This window comes from Solanum lycopersicum, chromosome 7 (assembly GCF_036512215.1).
Source record: "Solanum lycopersicum chromosome 7, SLM_r2.1".
Lineage (NCBI taxonomy): Eukaryota > Viridiplantae > Streptophyta > Magnoliopsida > Solanales > Solanaceae > Solanum > Solanum lycopersicum.
Genome location: NC_090806.1, coordinates 62,074,130 through 62,098,415, shown reverse-complemented (window position 1 = coordinate 62,098,415; position 24,286 = coordinate 62,074,130). Strand labels below are relative to the sequence as shown.

The 24,286-nt window shown below is 34.7% G+C and overlaps 1 protein-coding gene across 3 annotated transcripts; it reads left to right on the top strand.

The window, feature by feature from the left end:
* The first annotated feature begins 9,139 nt into the window (after positions 1-9,139).
* On the top strand, positions 9,140-21,532 carry AGO6 (Argonaute 6). 3 transcript variants are annotated; one of them, XM_010325299.4, is made up of 24 exons: positions 9,140-9,302; positions 10,750-10,851; positions 11,025-11,260; positions 11,346-11,551; positions 11,644-11,859; positions 11,934-12,070; positions 12,150-12,247; positions 12,327-12,424; positions 12,506-12,677; positions 12,776-12,892; positions 12,965-13,072; positions 13,160-13,222; positions 13,570-13,683; positions 13,770-13,935; positions 14,010-14,122; positions 14,217-14,354; positions 14,443-14,573; positions 14,662-14,727; positions 19,965-20,028; positions 20,289-20,400; positions 20,487-20,560; positions 20,775-20,869; positions 20,952-20,983; positions 21,073-21,532. In XM_010325299.4, the coding sequence occupies exons 3-24, from the start codon at positions 11,045-11,047 to the stop codon at positions 21,246-21,248; spliced, it is 2,712 nt and encodes a 903-aa protein (XP_010323601.1). In that variant the 5' UTR covers positions 9,140-9,302; positions 10,750-10,851; positions 11,025-11,044; the 3' UTR covers positions 21,249-21,532. The 3 variants fall into 3 exon arrangements, with proteins under 3 accessions (XP_010323601.1, NP_001266273.1, XP_010323600.1); XM_010325298.4 differs by lacking the exon at positions 10,750-10,851 and adding an exon at positions 10,488-10,498 and having other exon boundaries at positions 9,176-9,302; NM_001279344.1 differs by lacking the exon at positions 10,750-10,851 and having other exon boundaries at positions 9,154-9,302; positions 21,073-21,248.
* The last annotated feature ends 2,754 nt before the right edge of the window (positions 21,533-24,286 follow it).

Genomic DNA, 24,286 nt, shown 5'->3' with positions numbered 1-24,286 from the left:
GCAATTTACCTTCACTTTTTCATGATGATCAAAGTCCTTAGCATCAACAGAATTTAGAAATATTGAAACATCACATCCCTTACTGTTTCCATTGCCGTTTGGACACAACGAGAGCTTCCTACACAAGAATTCAACACAAGGATTCAGAAGCAAATAGATTCAAAATGATTGGTTATAAACAATAGACAATTACTATGTCCCAAAGAGATGAAGGAAGTACCATTTGTAACCTCCCACAGTAAATTCTTCAGAAAGCCAATTTTCATCAAGCTTGGAGAAATTACAGATGTTCCATTCACGCTTAAACAAGTCATTAGATTTCACCATAGACAAACATTCACCAATTGCTTGCCTTTGGACGACAAATATCTCTGCTCCAACCACACATTTGTCGTCAACAAGGTATCCGTTAGAGGCCTCTTTGAATGTGTTGTGAGAAATAAATTTAGCAAGTCCCCATATAGACTTGATAGGTTGAAAGCGCCGCATTTTTCCTAAATCATAGCATCATTGTATCACAGTTTTAGTTGATAATTGAAAAAATAAAATTGAAAGTCACTCTGGTTATCAATGCTATTTCACGATAACCAAAAGGCTTAGATGAGATAGACAAAAGGGAAATAATATTATATCTCGCAAGGAAAGATAATTATCACGAAGTTGATTGAACATAAAGAAGGTACATATAGCACTGACTTCTCAATTAGGAGGCAGAGAAGTTGTCCCCGAAATGGCCAAGTAACAGAAATATGTCCACTTCCATTTTCATAAGTGTTCCCATCGGGATAAACATGTTAAACGCACCTAATCTTCACTATATGAGCTCATCATCCATGGCAGATCACATGTGTGTTTAGAGAGAAAAAGAAGAAAGAGAAGAGTTCTTCATTGATTCAAAGCTTGAAGAAGAAGAAGCAGAATACAAAAGACTAACTAATATGGTTTCTTATACTAACTGACTAACAACCTTCTAACAACTTTCTAACTAACTTTAACTAACTTTGTACACATCATTAAGTAATTCCTATCTCATTATTCCCCCTCAAGCTTGTGGGTGCAAAGACATTCAACACACCAAGCTTGCTTATCAAATGTTCATGTTGAGCTCTAGGTAATCCTTTTGTCAATATGTCTGCCAGCTGCTCCTTGGAACTTATATATTCTGTTCTGATCAGTCCTGTTTGTATTTTTTGTCTGATAAAATGGCAATCGATTTCTATGTGCTTGGTTCTCTCGTGAAACACTGGATTGACTGCTATTTGTAAGACTGCCTTACTGTCGCTGTATACTATAGTTGGTTGCTCAACTTCACTTTGCAATTCCTTCAGCAAAGCATCAATCCATACTAACTCTGAAACTGCATTAGCCATACTTCTGTAATCAGCTTCAGCTGAGCTCCTTGAAACTACATTTTGCTTTTTAGATTTCCATGACAATAATGTTTCACCATGTTTAACTAGAAAACTGATATTGATCTCCTTGTATTTGGGCATGCTGCCCAATCTGCATCACAATACACATTCAATTTGTTTGATCTTTTGCTGCTCAGTAGTACTCCAAGTCCTGGCTCCCTCTTGATATATTTCATTACTCTCACAGCTGCTTCCCAGTATGATCTCTTGGGTTGGTGTAAAAATTGACTAAATGTTTGAACAGAATAAGCTATGTCTGGCCTTGTCATAGTCAAATATAACATCTTCCCTATCAATCTTTGATACTATTCCTTGTCTTCAAATAGCTCATCACCCACTTCTCCAGTTAGATGATCTAATTCTTGGATTGTTAGTCTAACATTGGCTTCAAGAGGTGTCCAAGTTGGTTTAGCATTTCCTAAACCCAAGTCTGAAATAATTTCCAAAGCATACTTCCTTTGATTCATCAAAATGCCTTTTGCTGATCTACTGAATTCCATTCCCAAAAAGAATTTCAATTCTCCAAGATCCTTAATCTTAAAAGCCTTGTGTAGAATGGCTTTTGTGTGCTCTATAAGTCCCAGATTGCTACATGTTACTAACATGTCATCTACATAGATAAGAATCACTACCATTTCTGATCCTTTCCTTTTAATGAATAAGGAATGATCTAGACTACTCTGAACAAAACCAGATTCCAGTAATGCTTCACTTAACTTCAAGTTCCATTGCCTGCTTGCTTGTTTGAGACCATAGAGGGATTTGACAAGTCTGCATACAAAACCAGATTCCCCCTGACTGTCAAAACCCTCTGGCAACTGCATATACACCTCATCATGAAGGTCACCTTGTAAGAAAGCATTATAGACATCTAATTGATGAACAAACCAATTATGTTGAGCAGCTAAAGACAAAATAGTCTGGACAGTAGCAATCTTAACCACTGGTGAGAAAGTCTCATGGAAATCAAGCCCCTCTCTTTGTGTGTAACCCTTTGCCACCAATCTTGCTTTGAATCTCTCAACATCACCATTAGCCTTCAACTTGACTTTATAAACCCATTTACAGCCTATAGGAACTTTGCCTGTTGGTAGAGGAACCAAATCCCATGTATGATTATCCTGAAGAGCTTTTATTTCAGATTGCATAACTTCTAGCCATCTGACATCTAATATAGCTTCCTTGTATGTAGTTGGTTCAGTAACAGCAGAAAAAACATGTAAGTATTGTTGATAAGTTGGGGATAGATTGGTATATGAAATAGAGGCTGCTATAGGATATAGAACATTATTTGTTGATGGCTTAGAAACATATTCAGATAGCCATAAAGGTTGTTTAGTAATCCTTGTGGATCTTCTGAGAGGCACAGCAGGAGAAACAATAGGTGAAGATGATGATGGATGTAGTGATTCTGTTGCTGTATACATTGGGGGTGATGAATCATGAGATGTTTCTAAATCATTAATTGGACATGAAGAAGATATAGGACAAGATTTAGGTGCAGGTGAATAAGATTGAAAGGGAAATTGATCCTCATGAAATATCACATCTCTGTTCAAAAAGAACTTCTGCTTTTGTAGATCAAAACAAACATATCCCTTTGTGACACTGGAGTAACCTATAAACACTGATCTCACAGCTCTGGGTGCAAACTTATCAATCCTAGGCAATGTGCTTGCAAAACACAAACAACCAAAAGTTCTTAAGTGTGTGATACATGGCTTCTTCCCAAAAAATGCTTCATAAGGTGATTTTCCTTCAAGAGTTTGTGAAGGTAATCGATTTATAATGTATGCTGCAGTAAGAACACAATGTCCCCAGAATTTGATTGGAATGTGGCCTTGGAATCTTAGAGCTCTAGCAACCTCAAGAAGATGTCTATGTTTCCTCTCAACAATACCATTCTGTTGAGGAGTATGAACACAAGTCCTGTAATGAATAATTCCTAAGCCTTTGAACAAATCCTGCATAGAATTGCTGATGAATTCTCCCCCATTATCAGTCCTCACTCCTTTAATATTTGCATTAAACTGAGTAGCAATCATCTTTGAAAAATGCTTTTAAATAACCAGCACATCAGATTTGAACTTCAATAAGAAAACCCATACTGTTCTCGAAAAATAATCAACAATAGTGAAAAAAAACTTATTTCCATCAAATGTTGGAGTGTCATAGGGCCCCCATACATCTAAATGAAGCAAATCAAAAATCCTTGTAGATTTAGTGCTACTACTATAGAAAGGAAGTCGAGTATGTCTAGCTAGTGAACATATCTCACAAGTACTTAAAACTGATTTGCAATTGTCAACAGAATGGCCTAACAAATCCTTTATAGATCCTACTGATGCATGAGCTAATCTTCTATGCCAAAGCATGATGTCCAATTTGTCAGCATGAGCAGCAAAGCTTTTGACATTGCTAGTTTCTGAACCTTTATGTTTTGATGAACTTGTTTGAACCAAAAAGTAGAGACCATCCTTTTCTTTACCAATCCCCTTCAGTTTCCCACTGGAAAGATCCTAGAACACACAAAATCCAGGGTAAAATGATACAAAGCAATTAAGCTCCTTAGTAACTTTGGCTACAGACAAGAGATTGTATTTAAACTCAGGCACATATAGAACATCATGCAATTCTCCTGTATCTGTGAAACTGCAATTACCCATATGAGTCACAAAAGTCACACCTCCATTGGGTAAATGAACCTTTCTATTTTGATCGGGCCAAACAGTTTGTACATTATGTAGCACTTCTAAGGTAGAAACCATATGATTTGTTGCACCACTATCAATTATCCAAGGCAAATCTGTAAGTTTAATGACATTAATGTGAGTCATACCTGCCATATTGGCCATCACATTAGCTGTGGAAGTATCTCCATCTAGCATATGTTGAATGTGATCATGTTGCTCATCAGTCAAAGAAGGTGCTCTAGGTGGATTTCTTGCACCTGAATGCATTGAAGAATTGTCAGTCTGGACATTATTAGCATTATAGGCATTGTTACCTGTCCCTTTCTTCTTGAATTTCCAATCTGTTGGATAACCATGAAGTCGAAAACAGTTAGCCTCTATATGTCCTTGATTCTTGCAATAATCACACTTCAAATCCCAATTCTTCTTCCCTTTATAATATTGATTAGAGTTAGACTGTGAAGTAACTCCTTTACTGTAACGAGGAGGTCCTCCTCTTCCTGCCATTAGAGCAGCTAAATCTGCACCTTCTTCACTCATAGATGTAGATGTGAGTGATCTCTGATTCTCCCTTTCAATAAGCATAGCATAGGCTTTGTTAATAGTGGGAATAGGTTCAACCATCAATATCTGACTACGTGATTGTTCATAGGTTTCATTCAACCCCATCAAAAATTGCATCAACTTTTGTTTCTCCATATGCATAGACAGATCCTTAGAATTTGGACAGTTACAGGGTGGAGGTGTAATACTAGCAAACTCATCCCACAAATTTCTCATCTTAGAGAAATAGGTTGCTATGCTGTCAACACCCTGTACAGTGGTGGCTACGGCTTTATGCAACTGATAGATCCTAGATGCATTCACTTTGTCAAAACGCTCTCTAAGATCCTCCCAAACAGCTCATGTACTTGTTATGTAACACAATTCCTGTATGCAAATCCTGAGTTACAGAGCTCATAATCCAACCTTGAACAATCGCATTACATCGATCCTATTGATGCCCTAATTCAGTTCCGAAATCCTCCTTTTTCTAGCTGCCATCAACAATACCCAGCTTGTTCTTCCCAAGCAATTGGATTCGCATGGCTCTGCTCCAAATGGAGTAATTATCTGATCCTGTTAGCTGCATCGGAATGATGGATGTACTTGTAGTATCAGATGGATGTAGAAAGAGTGGATGACTGTGATCAAACTTGAGATTTGCCATTGATGCCATCAGCAAAGCAGTAATTGCAGAACACAAGTTTAGCAGAACTTGTAATTGTGGATGTATGGCTCTGATACCATGTTAAACGCACCTAATCTTCACTATATGAGCTCATCATCCATGGCAGATCACATGTGTGTTTAGAGAGAAAAAGAAGAAAGAGAAGAGTTCTTCATTGATTCAAAGCTTGAAGAAGAAGAAGCAGAATACAAAAGACTAACTAATATGGTTTCTTATACTAACTGACTAACAACCTTCTAACAACTTTCTAACTAACTTTATACACATCATTAAGTAATTCCTATCTCATTAAAACAATCATTTTCGTGTATCAAATCCATAAGAAATAGTTCTCATTCAGATAGACATACGAGTCTTACCATTTATATCCAGCAGCTACAAATTCATTTGATTCAAACTTGTCAATGCCACTCTCTGATAGTAGAGAGAAAGACTCAATTTTCAACAAGTAATGTGCTGGTGAAGCATCTCTAACTTCAACTGTCACTTCTATCAATATTGCATAGCAAACAAAAAGAATAAGCTTTTTTCGCAATTATTCAATTCCATCTAGTAAGACAAAAAAAAAAAGATACTTCTAAAATCAATAATTCTCTCTAAAGGCTTAAACTTTAAGATAAAATGACACAATTCAGCTGATCTCAAACGGTTCCTAAGTGTAAATATGCCACGTAATAAGGGAGAGGATTGATATAATCAACCAATTGAACTACTAAAGTAAATAGACACTAAATAAAACCTTCATCTTCAGTAGCAATGGATGTCATATTAGTAATTTTGTCAAACGATTTCCAATTTTGTGCTCTTTCTATTTACCAATATATCACTTATTGATTAATTAGCATATCATTTAAGTTCAGTTAAGTTTCATTCAAGAATTTCATTTTTATACGTATATTATAAATTTCTATTTTATTTCATGTTCATATATTATTATTTATATTTTATATAATATTTTACATTTTATTTTGTAGAATTAGAAATAAAGGTAACAACAATATTTTTGTGAGGATAAAAATATGGAGGAATTTATTTATTTTTGTGGTGAATTTTCATATATAGTGGTTTAATTTGTGGAATGGTTCTTAACTTTATGAAAATGTACATTTTAATTAAAATTTTGGTCATAGATGTTTAAAGTAATTTCTCTCTATAAGATAATATTAATATAAAAGCACAATGATACTTGTCCTTTTTTGGTAATTTGACTCTCAAAAAAAAATTTTAAAAAATATTATTCAAACACAATATACTTGTTAAAATCACTTTTCAAATGAATTAGTCAAACACAAAGTATTATATTTTTTTTCAAATGCACTTGTTTAAAAAATCATTTTAAAAAAGTGCTTCTGAAAATAAACAAATTTTAGAATTAATGTCAAACATGCTCTCATTGTCATTATACACCAATTAATATACATATTTTATGATGAAATATGAAACTTATTTGTCACTCTTAAGAAGAAAGCAAAGTGTATTATAAACGCAATGATTAAAGAGAGTAAGAGCATGTTTGGTAATGTTTTTGGAAGGCTAAAAACATTAATTTTAAGGGGAAAAAAACTTCATTAGAAAAATTAAGGTATTCGATAAATCAGTAAAATTATTTTTAAATGAAGTTTCGTTTTGATGTTAGGTTGAAGCTACAAAATTTTTGCTTCTTAAAAAACAGAAGCAGTTTTTTCAAAGAGCAAAATGACTCTTTCGTATATACATATTTATCAATATATTTCTTATTAATTGTAGATTTTATACAAATTAAATAGTGTTAAGAGCTAATTACATCATATCTCTACTGTTGTCTATATTATAAAAATCTCTAAACCTGGTGGAATCCGAATACACCTCAAACATATTCTAATACATTGGGTCCCAGTTTCACGTACATCCCTTAACGTCTTGGTATATCACATCTCAATTTCGGATACATCACTTAACGTCTCGATACATCACATATGTCCTGATATGTAGCGTGCGTCTTAATACATCGCTTAAAGTGATGTGTTTGACTGATATATTGTGTAAAGTAACGTCCAACTACATCATGTAAATTAATGTATTTGGTTGATACATCACGTAAGGTAGATTTTTTTTGTAATTTTTTCAAATGATAGAATTTTAGATAATATAATTTAAAATAGTATTTATGTATTTTTTTTTTCTTAAATAGCACCTAAATTGAAACTTTGATATAATGACTAGTAAAAATGGTGTTTAGTCATTGTTGAAGATCGAGTTTCAAAGTGTGAACATCTAATTTTTGCAAATAAGTTTCATTTCGAGTAAGTATTGTTTCAGCATATTGATTACTTATTGAGGAGTTTAAATTTAAAATATTGGATGATTTGATGTTATTTTTAAATGAATCCAGTACTTGGATTGAAGAAAAGAAAATGAAGTCAATCAAAGTTCGTATATTGTTATATATAAAAGTACAATGTTGTGTATTAAGTTTTAAAAATACTAGTAAATTAAAAATTACCTGAAATATTGTTTGTGCGAACTGTTAAAATGAAAAAAAACATCTAAATGAGCTATATTTCAAAATTATTATTTTTGTATAACAAAGCACGAACACAATTTTATTTAACTATAGAATATAACGGTAATTTACAAAATAATTTTAAAAAAAAATATTTATCATTTATAATAATGATATTTTTTCTCACTTAATCACTTTTAACACATACAATTTTAATACATACTACAAAGAACAATTTATTATTAACATATAGTACAAGTTTTATTGATGATTATATATTTATCACACATTTTAATACATTTATAATACAATGTATCAATTTCTTACCAAAAAACATAATATATTTTTAAAAAAATTATGATATCTATTTATTACATACATAATTCATTTTTAATATATATTGTAGATTTAACATAATATTGTTATAAATGGTACTCCCTCTGTCCCTAATTACTTGTTTACTTTTGAATTAACACACCTATTAAGAAATTAATTGTCGACGTAGTGAATTTACCACTTTACCCTATTAATTATGGAGTGAGTGAATTAAGAACTTAAGATTTTTAAAAAGTTATACTTTTTTCAAAGTAATTATTGAGGGTATAATAGGTAAAATATTTTGTACTTTTTTTACTTATCAAAATGGTCAAGTAATTATAGACAACTTAAAAAAGAAAAAGTGGACAAATAATTATGGACATAGAAAGTACTCCACCCGTCTATTTTTATTTGTCGTGTTGCACTTTTTGAAAGTGAATTTGACTAATTTTCAAAATTAAATTAGATTACATAGAATCGATATTTTAAACAAAAAATTTAGATATTCAAAAACTATATGAAAAATAGTATAAATTACAATTTTTTGCATATCAAATGATGAAAAATACATCTTAAAATATTAATCAAAGTTCGTATAGTTTGATTCTAAAAATATAAATTATGAAATAATAGTAAATGTAGGAAATAATAAGTAAAAAGTATCGCTTAAATAAGTAATTATTTATTAAACGATACCGATGTAAGTAATTTTTATTTTTTAAAAAGTACAATTAATTAATATACAAAGACTTTAGTACTATAAAATAAAAATTCAATGACAAAATTACCCCTACTGATCACCAAATCTTGTGGAGAACTTCAACGGTAGTGATGCAATTCGCGAAGCGCAAATAAGCTTTCAGCAGTACAAAATTATAAGTACAATTTTTTTTAAAAAAATTTTCTTAAACCCCAATACGAAGCAGAAAGAAACAAAGAAAAAAAAAAAGAAATTCTCGTGAAGCATTAGCTCAAAGACCCTTTTTTTTTTTTTTTTCTTTTTGGTCTTTCCCTCCAAGGTCTCACTACTCTCTCACATAGTACGGAGTGAGAGAGCAGTGGCGAAACAGAAGATTCCAGAAGCATTTACTGAATCGCTTCTTCTTTCTTCTTCACTTTGCAGCGGAAACCCTAACACAGTAAGCCATACGTTTTCGTTCATCAAGGTGAGATTTATCTAACTCTGTTTGCTATGTTTTCGCTAACTTCGTCTATATTTACTTTTGTTATGTGCATTGCGGTTTTGTTAGTCTTACACCTGTGTACTGCTTCGATTTTCTTAATTTTTGACCATTTTTGCAAATTGTATGTATTGATTGCTTAATTTTGCCTATTTTAGTCCACATGCATTTTAGTTTCTTCTTTTCCAGTTTCGGAATAGGCCTTCTCTGCCTCAGTGTCAATTGCATTTATTTTGGCATTTATCATATTTGATTTATTCGAGCAACAGCTAACTCTGTGCAAATGAGAAGAAATCACCTAGTGTTTTTGTGTCTGTTGAGAATTGAATCTGAAACATGACTAATGATGCTCAAGCCACTTCATTGACAACTACGACACACATTTGGTGCTCAATGTTGAAATTTCTTATGTGCTTTTTAAAAAATGAATATTATACATACTCAATCTGTTCCATTATATAGGCTTATGTTTTTTCGACTGGACACAGTTTGATATACTCCGTCTGTCGATCTTTTACTCGTCTAGTTTGGAAAAAAAAATTAGATAATTACCATTTTATACCTATTTTACCTTAAATATTAAGTACTAATTATTTTCTATTCATTTCCCAACGAGTGAGTTGACTTATAATAATTAAGGATGATATAGTAACATTTTCATTTAGTATATTGCTCTTTAAGGGTGTGCCCTGTTTGTAAGTTGCTCTGACTCTTCACTTTTGGTGCCGCTCCCATGTCGACACAACATGGGTGTGGGTGTAGCATTCGTGTCCGATTTGGTCAACGGATTTTGGTTACTTTGACCAAAAGCTAAATGAGTTTGAAGAGTGTATTTTTTCTTTTGGCCGTTCGCTTCGGCTTTTCCATATACTGACACTATGTCATTGTTATCTATATGCTTTCAAGGTTCAACTCCTAAGTTCTAATCATAAGTTGGTATGCAATATGCACTCAACAATGCCCCGTAGGTCCATTATTCGTTGACACTTATACTACTTGGTCATACACTGAAGTCTGAGCATAGTTGATTTGTGATTTTATCTTTGTTCTCTTTAGAGCATTAAAATATTATTATTATTATTAGTTTAGAGTTTGAAGACATTTAAAATTTACCAGTCCCTCCACTACTTTATGTTCCTTGTAATATTCGGATATTTTTGATATTTTCAGGTTGGAAAGTAGTAAGTTGTCAATTTCTCAATTCTTTGGTGAAGCTGTTCCAATGCTTATCTCCCCATATGTGCTAAGCATCTTCATGTATTTGGAAGTTATGTGCTTGGTTCTAGTGCTCAGTTTAGAAAGCCTTGATGTTTCCACTTATTATTTTTCCAGTTTTTCTTAATATGTGTCCAATTTGGCTTGTAATATGATATTTCGACTAATCTCTTTTTCACTGTATAATCTATTTGACCATAAATTAATTTTCTTACAGTGTACTGCTCTTCATAAAGATCAAATTTTAACTTGATTTGAATAGAGTGGAATGAGTACATGGATTGATATTATAGCCTACCACAATGAGTTCGGAATTGAGGTTTAGTTGTTTGATTGATTTATTTTTCTACAACATTATCCTAGCATGACAAGAAACTGAATTTTTTTTTTTGGTAGCTGTGTTCACATGATGTATCATAGGGGGTATAGAAAGGACTCTGATTTCAGTAGCCTTCATCTTTTGATGTTTTTTTGGCTAACAACTTCTCCTAGGTCATTGTTCGGTTTGAAACATGGAAAATAGTGAGGGAAGAGAGAGTTGTTTCTCACCTGTGGAAGAACCGCCACCAGTTATAATGTCAAATGCAGAGCCAGAGAGAGTTGATCAGCCCAAGCGTACTATAATGATGAGGGCTGGGGATGGAACATCTGGACGAGAGATTTCTTTGCTTGCAAACCACCTAAAAGTTTCTATCAAGTGTCCTGATGAAATATTTTACCATTATAGTGTATGATTGCCAATTATTTAATCCTTCTTCAGTCATCTGGATTCCCATGGCACTCAATCAAATTTTCTGTGTTGCGCTATTACAGGTCTCTATAACTTCTGATGAAAAGAGGGCCGTTAACAGCAAGGTGATTAGAAGAAAAATTGTAGATAAACTTCACGAAACATACTCATCTGAATTTGCTGGGAAGAAATTTGCTTATGATGGAGAGAAGAATTTGTACACAGTGGGACCTCTACCACGCAACAGACTGGAATTCACGGTGGTTGTTGAGGAGTCTAGTGCACGGCAGTATGTCCTTGAAGAATTCCTTGACTGTGTAGTTGCAGTTACTTCAAGGCTTCTATAATATACATTAAACTTATCTTATACTTTGGTTGCAGGGCTAGTGAGAGCCCCTCAGATAATGGAAGCCTCAATCACTCCATTAAAAGGTTTAAGCATTCTCTTCATTCGAAGGCTTTCCTGGTGGAGATCGACTATGCAGCTAAAATACCATTAAGGTCTGTTGATCTTGCCCTTCAAGGAGCTGATCCAGAAAATGTTCAAGATGCATTGAGGGTTCTAGATATTATATTGCGACAAAAAGCTGCTAATAGGTAATTTACCCTGTTATGTGACCATCAATCTTTTCCTGAGCCAAAACTTATACAGATATTCGTGTTGGTCACAGAGGATGCCTCTTGGTTAGACAGTCATTTTTTCATGATGACTCAAGGAACTTCACAGATGTTGGAGGGGGTGTAATGAGTTGCAGGGGGTTACATTCCAGCTTTCGTCCAACTGATGGTGGCTTGACCTTGAACATGGGTATAACTATGGAAAATCTCCAGTGTAGCTCTCCTATGATTTTTCTCAATCTTAATGTTGCTTAATTCTTGGTTTGTAGATGTGTCTACAACTATGATCCTATCACCTGGACCTGTAATTGATTTTTTGCTTGCTAACCAGAATGTAAAAGAGCCTCGTTATATTGATTGGGCAAGAGTGAGTAATATCTAACTGCATGCTAAAACTCTTCTTTCTTTCAGCTCTCCACACTTCATTAACTTGAAATTTTATACAGGCAAAAAGAATGTTGAAGAATATGAGAGTTAAAGCTAAGCATGACAACAGGGAATTTAAAATTATCGGTTTGACTGACAAACCTTGCAATCAACAGTTGTGAGTATCCATTTGTCTTGTGCATACCTATTGCTACTGCACAGATATGTAACATCTTACTTTTTTGACTGTTTCTTATAGATTTTCTATGAAGGTCAAAAATGGTGGCAGTCCAGATGATGGAGGAGAGACCCTAGATATAACTGTTTATCAGTATTTCACTAAACATCGTAACATAGAACTTTCATCCTCAGTTTATATGCCATGTCTGGACGTTGGAAAACCAAAACGACCAAACTATCTGCCACTGGAGGTGTGCAGAGTTATTATTGTTTCTGTTTACACTATAGGACCCTAGTTCACTTAACCAGCTCCAAGAGTCAACTTTTATTTTCTTTCCTTAATATTCAGCTGTGTTATTTGGTCTCCCTTCAAAGATACACAAAGGCATTATCATCGGTCCAGAGGGCATCTTTAGTTGAAAAATCAAGGCAGAAGCCTCGTGAAAGAATTAAAGTTATAACAGATGTAAGTTGTTGCACTCTTGATGGTTCTGATCCTTTTAGTTTACGCTTCTGTACCTTACTGGAATTTTGGCAGGCTGTGAGGGACTACAGCTATGACGATGATCCCCTTCTTGTTGCTTGTGGAATCTCAATAGAAAAGCAGTTGATTCAAATGAACGGCAGGGTCCTTGAAGCCCCAAAGGTAGCATCTGCACATTCTCTAATGACAGCGTCCATTAAAATTTTTAATTTCTTTTCTGACTTTACTTTATTATCCTGTAATCTCTAGTTGAAGGTTGGTAATGGCGAAGAGGTCACTCCCTGTGACGGCAGGTGGAATTTCAAGAACAAGGTGCATTTAACCGCATAACATTACCTTGTAGTATTATTATAAAAGAAATTACCTTGTAGTTTAGGATGTCAACTGCGAATATAATGAGACGTGACAATCATCTGTGGTTATCCTCTATAATTTTGTTACTACCTGGGGATCAACATTTTGAGAACTTGACTATGAAGGAAAGGACGAACGGTGGATATAAATTTTCCCCGATTATTCTCGTTCTGCGGATAGTCTTTTTGGGAAATTGAAGAAGGTTTTTATTATTACGTTACCTACTTTAGTGAGAATATTATAATGTTTACTGCAGTTTTTTGGTTGACCGCAAATTCCACTCTCCCTACCATTTTTACTTGTAGCATCTTTTCAACCCTGCACGAATTGAACGCTGGGCAGTGGTCAACTTCTCTGCCAATTGTGATACAAGTCACCTTTCAAGGGAGCTTATTAGTTGCGGAAGGAGCAAAGGCATTGTATGTAGTGTCACATTAATATCTTCAATTCTGTGCTTTGTTGCTGTGTATTCTGGGCTCAAATAGTTTCTTTTCCTGTCTATCAGCATTTTGAGCGCCCACATACACTCATTGAGGAAGATCCCCAGTATAGGCGAGCTGGGCCTGTAGTTCGAGTAGAACAGATGTTTGAAGAGATAATAGCTAGACTGCCTGGCCATCCTGATTTCCTCCTCTGTGTCTTGCCAGAGCGGAAAAACTCAGAGTTATATGGTAACGTACTATGTTAGTCCTGCTCATGCTGCTTTCAATATCCTATACTAATTTATACATTTAATAATGTCAAGGACCTTGGAAGAAAAAAAGTTTGACTGACTTGGGAATTGTTACTCAATGTATCTCTCCGTTAAAGATCACCGATCGATATCTAACAAATGTGCTTCTCAAAATTAATGCTAAGGTAATCTTTTGAATCTGCAATCAACGGTTAGGATATTTTCTACTGTCAGTTATTCTGAGTTGCGATAGTTTTTTCTTTTGCTTGTGCTTAAAAGCTTGGAGGGACCAATTCACTGTTGGCTATGGAACATACCTCTCATCTACCGCTTATTAAGGACACTCCAACAATGATCCTGGGAATGGACGTCTCTCATGGATCTCGTGTTCAATCAGATATTCCATCAATTGCTGCGGTTGTTCTTTTTCCCAAGATATTTTCTCTTTTCTTTGTCAATTGCATTGCAACTGATTTCCTATGCCTTCTTATCATGGTTCTTCCAGGTTGTAGGATCCTTATACTGGCCATTAATATCCAAGTATAAGGCAGTTGTGCGCAGTCAATCTCCAAAGTTGGAAATTGTAGAATCCTTATACAAGCCTTTACCAAATGGAGACGATGAAGGAATCATGAGGTGCACCTTTATATCCAAAAACATGTCAAGTCTTCTATGACAAATTATGTACAGAATCATTTAAATTTTACATGTACTTGTGCTGCAGAGAACTACTTCTGGACTTCTATAGGACAAGTAACAGGCATAAGCCAGCTCAAATTATTGTCTTCAGGTACTCCAATATTCATGTTTGAAGTCAAAGTTGCATATGCTTTTATACATATGAGTAGTGACATATGTTGCTCGGACTCTCCAAAATGCTCCTGCACCCGTGTTGGATCCTTCAAAAATTCACTACTTCTCAAGGATCCCACACATACTCGAAAGCATTTTTGAAGTCGTAGCAACATAGTTCGTGACAGTTGCTAAGTCAAACAAAAAATTGTTGCTTTAACCACAAATTTTCTATCTAAGATATATAGGATGCTGCTTCATATGATTGCATAAAATCCTTTTAGTTTGCATGAAAGATGTGCCTTGTTGTAGGCATTTTTCTATTGTAAAATATTAGCAGTAATGTCATGCACATAGGCAACAAGATGAAAAAGTTACTCAGCCTCAAAAAAAGATGAAAAAGTTAAATCTTAATATTTCAAAATTCACATATATGTAATTTTTGTGGACAATAGAAGTAACATGTAGCCGTATTGGTTTATTCAAGGTGCAGTAAGCCAAGCTGGCATAGGCACCATATTTCAAAAGAAAGTTAATAGGACTGACTATCATAAAGCACACTATTACAAGGTCAAAGTTGGAGCCAATCATTCTGGATGAACTAAAACAAATCCAGAATCATATAGTTTCTCCCATGAGATGATGTGGGTTGCAGATCAGTGTTCTTAGATGTCATCTTCATATCTTGTCAATCTTGAAAGCCTTTTGATAGGAAAAATCATCTTCACCTGAGATAGATTGAAATAAAACATCTATTTCCTAAGCTGTGCAATTTGTTTTGGCAGAATACATTGGGAAGTGGGAACACCCCCATCCCCACCCCCTGAACTTGACACTATTTATTCTGTCCACCCTGAACAATTTTTGGTCCTAATTACCGCCCCTGAACTTGGTATTTTGATAATTTCAACCTCCTGGATGATCTCAATCCATGGAAGTCCTGTCATGACCCGTTTTCTAAACAAGCGGTAACTGGTACCTGGTGCCTTACATGCCGAGCAAAATCAGCTTGACAGTTCTAACCTGTACTTTGTTAAATTAACATCACATGCCCCATGTGCATTTAAAATAAATAACTAAACTTTTGGATCAATACTCTATTCCAATGATTTTTAAACAATCCAAAAATACATTCTGTAAACAAGTAGAAATTATTGAAAATGATGCCATGTAATGTGAACAAACATGACCCAACTGAAAACACGTCTATGAAGCCTTATTGGAGTACCAAGGGGAATGCACACGACATAGATTTCCTGGCCAATGCCAATCCCCAGAACAAATGCTGGATTAATGAATAAAAATTGTCTCCAAAAAAAAAAAAAGAACAAAAAATTTTCTAACTGAAAGAGGAGAAACTCCATGGTCAAGGTCAGAATTCACCAAATCAACTTCTGGAATAAAGCAACCTAGCTCGTAGTGTGCTTGTCTATGATCTTGTGTCTACATTGACCTAATTGACATAGGTCAATGCAGGTTCCACAAAGAGAACGTCAGCACGCTACTAGCGTTGCTCAATGAGTCTCAACATTCTGCTCACCAAAGTCAAAACAAGACCTTGAATAGAAACATGTGGGTAGTGAAGAGATAAGAGAGGAAACAAGGCATAACTGATCCTAAAGTACCATACAACAGTGAAGCAGGAAAACATAAAACTTATATCTTAGTTCATTTATTCATTCTTTTCACTTTCTTTAAAGTTGTTCCAGTCGACTAAACTTTTCTTGTGCCCAACTGTGACAACTAGTAACCCTTTATATGATTACTGGTGTCCCTTTATATGACCACCAATCTTATGTGCCTCGTTATGACAATATTAGCAACCATTTGTACAGTTGTTCGTGACCCTTTATTTTTTTATCAAGTAATAATTTTCACATTGATAGGGTGTAAAAAGTGCCCATCAAAAGGTAGAGAACCTTACAACGGAACATGGTTTTCTGCAAAAAAACCATCAAATTCTCTATACTTATTGGAACCTCATGGGTGCACCAAAAAGAAATAAGAGCAAAGAGACTGTTTGTCAAATAAGCAATTTTTTCTCTACACTCTCAAAAGATATCCTATTCCTCTCTCTATAGTCTATATGTCTATATGAGTGCCAAGCAACATCCCCTTCTCTGCTTCTCTCTTGTCTTCTAAGGGCCTAACTAACCATCGAGTCTTTCACAGTGCTCGACATTATCACTCAACTCTAAACCATCTTAGAATTTCTCTCCACAAAAGAAGATGCTAACCAATAATGTAATAAAAGGTGGTTATGTCTTCTCCAGATTCTTTACACATGAAACACCAACTGACAGAAGTGATCTTCTTCCTCAAATCATCTGCCATCAAGATTACCACCCTCATAGCTAACCAAGTGAAGAAACAAACTTTTTGAGGTACCCTGGGGATCCATACCGAACTTTGTGGAAAAGTCGATTCTTCCCTGCATGGGAGTTTCTCATAATAGTATTTAACAAGAGTATATGCTCCTAATTGCTACAAGGAAAAGAGGTTGGAATCTGATGTCATCTTCTTGAACTTTTGATCAAAATGATCGTTCAAGGTTCATAAGCTCCAAAAACACTAAAACTCGCACAATAACCAAACAAACGACCATGTGACCTAACTGTTAGTCCCAGCAAGTCATAGATGACTTGGGGTCGCTATAGGAAGACTCTAAACGACGCACAAAAGAAAAAACACAGAAATGACCAAGAGGGTCATTACACTCTTTCCGCAAACCAGGGTATCTTTTTTTCATTTCTTCTTCGGGTTTATATGTAGCCTTTTCTAATTGATGGTTACAACTTACACCACTAGACTTTTACTGACAGTACATCTTTGGTTCTAACCTGCGGACTTGCTTGTCAAGGATCTCTAAAGGTACTTATTCATACATTAAGCTCTCTTTAACCGAGGATAGTTTGGATGGAAAGTCTAGCTCGTAAGCCACCTTACTCATCTTGCTCAAAATTTCATAAGGTCCAACAAATCTAGGACTCAACTTTCCTTTCTTTCCAATTCTTATGACTCCCTTAATTGGTACATTCAAGAATACATAGTTACCTATTCACCTTCCTTGAATTCTAGATCCTTGTGCCTCTTGTCTCCATAAGACTCTTCGTGACTCTTAGCTATATATAAGGTATCAAGCTAGGTGAATTTTAACATTCTACTTGTTAAAACACAATGATCTCTAAATCTACAGTTAAGATCTTGTAAAGCTATGTTGAAGTTTTGATGATTGAAAAATTGTTCAAGTGACATTCACATGCTGAAGAAGAAGGATAGAAGTATCAAGAATCAGGTCCTCATAGATCTCCAAAGAAGTTACATAAAAAGCAACACTGCCAAAGGAACTCATCCAAGAACCTGCTCCTGTGAGTAGAGAAGGAGACTCTCTAAGAGAGAAGATTGAGACGGTTTACATGTGCACTAGATTTTCATGAAGAATGTAACTCTCCAAGGAACTGAAAAGGTATACAAGGAAAGTTACGATAAACTTGCACATGGAATTAGTTTTAAACAAGAAGTTGAAGAAGCAAATGTTAAACCAAGTCAAATTCGGATTGGATTCTCGGTGAATGTTGAACCAAATCTAACTTAGATTGGATATCAAGAAGCAGGGGTGGATTTAGGCGTAGGTAAGGTGTGTCACAGGACACGTCTTCGTCAATTTTTCTTACGAATTATACCTGTATAAAAAAAAGAAAAAAGAAATCTTAAAAGGTAAAACGTTAAAAAGGACATCCCTTCTATCAAAATGCTATTAGCTCAAGTGGCAAAGGCGCCACATTTGATTTCATACGTCCCAAGTTCGATTCCCTTTGGGACTACCTTTTTCTATGTTTTTATTGACTCCTTAAATCCTTATATTTGTGACTAGCGAGTTTCCTCAATTTTCTTTTTTGATCTTGTTCATCAATCATATCATTATTTGACATCTCAAATCTCTCTGCATCATGAAAGTATTTTTTGTTATTCTATTTTAAATTATTACTTGCTCAAATTTTTATTTTAGTTTGTTCATAATAATAATTTTATTTTTTTTCTATTGGCTTGTTACAAAGAAACAAGTTAGAATTCATTAAATTGATTACAATTGTCCGCAATCGTCTATTATTTGATCCTCAATTACTATGTGCAGATTACATTATATTAGTCTAAATTTAATGGGGAGTCTAATTTTAATGCATAGGTATTATCCTAAAAAAACATAAACTTTCAAAGTCAATCTTAACAACTCAAGCTTCCTGACTTGGGAGAATACGTCGATGAGACAAAAAGATATCAACGAAGTAAATGAATTGATTTAAGTAAAAATATCAACGAAGTAATGGAATCAATTTAAGTTCATTGCCGATTTATTTGCAGTACAATTGGTTGAATAATATTGTATAAAATTTTATTTAATAATATGAAGATGTAAAGTGGTTTAGTTTAAATTTTGAAATATTTTCTAATTTGAAGAGTAGGTAATTTTTTTAAATTAACCAAAATTTTATAATTTTAAGAAAAATATCATTTCATAAAGTTCACTATTAATGGAGCCCTCAAATTTTAGCCTATAGCAAAAGCTTCATTGATTTTCTTTTTGAGTCATTCTTGTCTCCTAAATGGTGACACCGCTTTGAAAAAATTCTGCGTACGCCACTGTCTTGTAGGCAGCGACTTACTCCTATATAAACAACACGTTAAACAAACTTTGGGGTTTGATCACATCCAAAGACAGAGTCCTCAGAGTGTTCCCAGTTCTACATGAAGAGTCTCGAAGAAGAAGTTGTTGCAACAAACAACCTGTTCCTATCAAGTTTATCTATACTGTTTTTAGTTTGTAATAGCTAGTTTCTTGAAGTAGTTACAAGGAAGGATCATTACATTCTTTTAGATTGTAGTAGGTGTTATCTTGAGTTGTGAAGGGTGGAAGGAGAAGAGTATAGGGTGTAGAGAAGACGGGATTGCTGGGAACAAGTCCTAAGGTGTTACAAGAGCGGTTGTAAACCTTGAGTTATAGTGGAGAATTGGATCCTGTTTTTTGATTCCTAAAGTAAGAAATTTTTCCAAATCAAATTCTTGTGTTGATTTACTTTCCGCGATTTACCTTCTTGCATAGTGAATTGAGGTTTATGTGGCTGAGATTTTTATAGCAGTCCCTTTTTCAAGTTTCTGTTTGCAATAACATGATGATTGTTCTTAGTTATTATATCGATAGCTGTTTGCAGTTGACATAACACTGTCCTTTGTTAGGGATGGCGTCAGCGAATCACAGTTTAGTCAAGTTCTGAACCTTGAGCTAGATCAAATGATCAAGGTAATGTCCTTTTTATCTGAAAAATGTTTATGCCTTATGTCGTTCTGATAAAGTCATACCTAATACTGCATCATAGAGTTATTTATCTTTATAGAAACGTTTAATTTCTTATCTTATGTTTTTCATGACACAAAATTAAAATGAATATTAGGATTTAATGCTTAAATTGAGGCATCTCTTAGGATCTGAATTCTATACATCATCCATCAGTTTTTAAGTTCCTGGATGTTTACTTTTAGTCTCGTATTTTCTGAAAACAGGCATACAAGCATCTTGGTGAGGGCGGCAACCCTAAGTTCACCTTGATCGTGGCTCAAAAGAATCACCATACAAAACTATTTCAAGCTAATGCAGTTGATAATGTACCACCAGGTCTGTGACTTTCCAGCTACTCTTTTGATCTACTTCAACTTATGTGTGCTGAGGTATTATTTAAAATGCATTCTCTCTCCCCTCAGGTACTGTTGTAGACACAAATATTGTGCATCCTAGAAATAATGATTTTTTCATGTGTGCACATGCGGGGATGATTGTAAGTTACTCTAATCCCTTTATCCATCTGGTGTTTCCTAGATTTTGCCTACTTATCCTGGCGTATAGGACCTTCCCTAGTACATAATTAGTTGTTTCTTGTGTCGTTATGTGTTACCTGGGCTTTAAGTTTTTTTAATTTCATCTCCTTCAGTGCTTCACCAATATTAGAATAATATAAACTGATAATAATCTCTCTATAAATTTTCCTACAGGGAACAACTAAACCTGCACATTATCATGTATTGCTTGATGAGATTGGTTTCGCACCTGATGTCCTGCAAAATCTCATACATTCACTATCATATGTGTAAGCTGTCTGATTTGTAATCTATAAGTTATTATGATGCACTTTGCAAGTTTAATGTGAATAGTACTTTGTTGTCTTTCAGGTACCAAAGGAGTACCAGCGCGACCTCTATTGGTAATTCCTCTTATCCTGCATTAAATTTTTTGAATTATAGAATTAGCAAAATTAAGCAAATCATCCAACTTCATCCATTGTTGCTGCAGTGGCTCCTGTGCGTTATGCACACCTAGCAGCACAACAATTCGGGCAGTTTGATAAGTACGAGGACCACTCCGAAACTTTGTCAGAACAGGGAAGTGTCAAATCAATTGGGACTACTCCGGTAACCCAACTGCCCAGGCTGCACAAGAATGTCAGCGACTCAATGTTTTTCTGTTGAAAATTGTAAAGCTTTTAAATGCATATGCTGTAAATCCTTAGTAGTTTGGTAGTATAGTACCCGGCTCCAAATTTTGTCGAGGCCTTCGGTTAGTTAAGTGCTTTAAGGTCGTCTAACAAGGATCATGCTTCGAGTTTGTTTTATTTTTTTGACGTAATTAAGATAGAAATTTCACCATTTAAAGGGCATAGAATTTTGGGCGTTGCTCCATTTAGCTATTTTAGAAGTTGAACTGATTTTTGTATAGTCAAAGTTTGTCTAAGTTTGGCGCTTGATTTGTTAAACCGCTGGTCTCTTTTTAGAGTTTAAATGACTCAGAAATTGTGAACAAGTACCAGTGAAGTGACTGATAACATTTTCAACAGCCAGTTCAAGCATAACCCAGATTGCTAGATTAACAAATTCTATTAGGGATTTGGAAGGGGAAAATAATTACAAAAAAAAAAACAAAGTAAAAAGACGTTCTTGCAAGTGGCAACACAAGGTAAAAGCCAAACGACTGCAAAAGTGGCAATTCCTCTCCTTACATTCAGCATGCTTCCTCCATTGCAAGACCAATTCCCATGCGAAAATGAGGAAAGAATTCAATACTACTTCTGTAGCCTCCTTGCTGTAATACACTAATTGTTGCTCAGTATTCTGATGCACAGATTTTTGTAAATGGGAAAACTTAGGAGAAAATAGTAGTATAATTCAGTAGCTCAGTAATGTGATGAACAGATTTTTGTAAATGGGAACTTCCACACTTTATTTGTTTGGTGATGTCCAGCAGTATACTAGTGCTAGGCTGCTAATAAAATAACAGCGACAATCAGTAAACGCAGAATCTCCTCCAGTAACTTGACCAAGTAATCATAGTCTCCCACAAACAGTAGAAGTTTTCAATTGTCCTGCCATATAATACACAGCTTCTTCAAGCTTTCCAACCTACAGATAGAATGCAAAAACAAAATTACTCAAGGATTTGCATCTAAATGTTAATTTCTTTGGAGATCCACAAACATGTTCTCAAAGCAAGCACATTTTGTTTCAAGTTTAATCCGAAGGAAGACACTACTCAGGTAGCCTTTACCAAAGGGATCACTAACAGGGCATATCTTTTTCTCTTTCATCTGGAATAGACGGCTCAAACCTGTCTTATTTAGCTGTAAATCCATTTACCAAAAAAGCCAGTCAAAATAATACATTTTGACAAGGTAAAGCACACAAACAGAAAACAACCTAGCTATATTACATGAAACGCTTAGAAATTGCATAGTTCAGCTACCTTTAGATATTTCTTCAGATTGTTCATAATGAGTACATACTCGTAATTATATCTTCTTTTGTTGACCCATCGACCCCCTTTTGCCACATATCTGTGAGTTCTGTGCTTTTATATGCACCACTGTGTCTACGCCTACTTAAAGCTTGTGTCCTGCCTAATCTCTAGCATGAACCTGAATTCTTCACAATATTATTTATTAAAAAGCTGAATTTTCACCACCAAGATGGCAAAAAATTTAAGTATTTGCTTATGGGGTGTTGCAGTCCCCTCTGTCCTGCAGGCTGCAGCATCATCTCTCCAAAGGTTATGGAATGATGCATACCTTATACCATTTTCTTAACAAGCTTTATACATAGAAAGAAAGATGAAGCAGCAGAAGCATGTGTGCAGAGTTAGTACAGACACCTTACTTCGACTAGCAGAAAGCATATCGCTGATGTGCGTTGGAGCATAAAACAGCTTATCAGGAAATGAAAATTGAGTAAAAAAAGAACAGGTTCTTTTGCCACATTGTGGGCAAAATAATGGCCTTCGAGTTCATCATAACTAGAGGTAATTGGCAAGCAAACTGTAACTTGTTATTAAGAAGCTCATTGTCGCGCAATAATAAAATCAGAGTGCCAAGTATATCTTCAGCTTGCACGTACCTTGACTAATTCCACGGGGTACCTACTACCTCCCACCCACACAGATACACGTCCCCAAGGCTTGAACAGATGGAAAGATGAGGCAGTCTACTAACAGTGTATCACATCTAGTTGAATAGCATTGTCACTTATGTGCTAAATTAAATACAACAAATAAACTTAATTAAATGATGAAGACAAGCACACCTAAGAAAAAATTTCCTCTCTTACAAGGAATTATTGTTCACAAAAAAATTGTGATATACCACATAATTTGGTGATGCGTTCCAGTTTTAGGTGTTGAAGTGACATGTTCTTTTGTACTTTAAACTTTATACCGCTTTAATAGCTACTAGTACATGTGATCCACATTCAAGTAGCTTGATTGATCATTATGCAATTCTTCAAGCGACTTGACTAGAAAGTAGTTTATATAATAATTAATACAAGCATCAGTAATGAACCAGAAAAGAAAACGGGTTAACAATTATATAGTTCCCTTTTTCTTTATGGCAATATAAATTCTTGTGAATTAATTCTAAATAGTTCACCACAAAAGAGTTAAAGAGGTACTGTATAATTATATTTCAGGATCATTCCCTTAATTGATAATATGAAGTTATTTATAAACATCAATTGCTTTTTCATACTCCACATGTATATCTTATTTATAGTCAAAATTAGAAGAGAATAGTATATCTCTATATATCTATTAAACTGATCTCAAGAAACAAAAGAAAAAAACTGAAAAACGAAAACCAGTTAGAAAGTAGAAAGTAAAAATTACAAGACACCCTTCGGGGTGGCCGAGTGGTTTGAGCTTGGGACTTCCATGTTGGAGGTCTCAAGTTCGAAACCCGATGAGTGTTGATACTTAAATATGCCAGATTTTTTACATCATCTGACATCAAGTATGGAAGTTCTACAGCATCTTTGTGCAAAGAGCTTAAGAGGAGAGGGGTGGAGCTAAGTTACAATAGCAGTCATGTGACATCCCACAATATCGGCCAGCAGAAAATTACCTGGACCATAGATAAGTTGGGATTGTTACCAACTTATCACTATCTTATACTTGGGTATTTGAGTCTTGAAGTGATACTTTTAGGTTAAGTTCTGATGAGAAGCGCTTAATCTTAGGGTGGAAT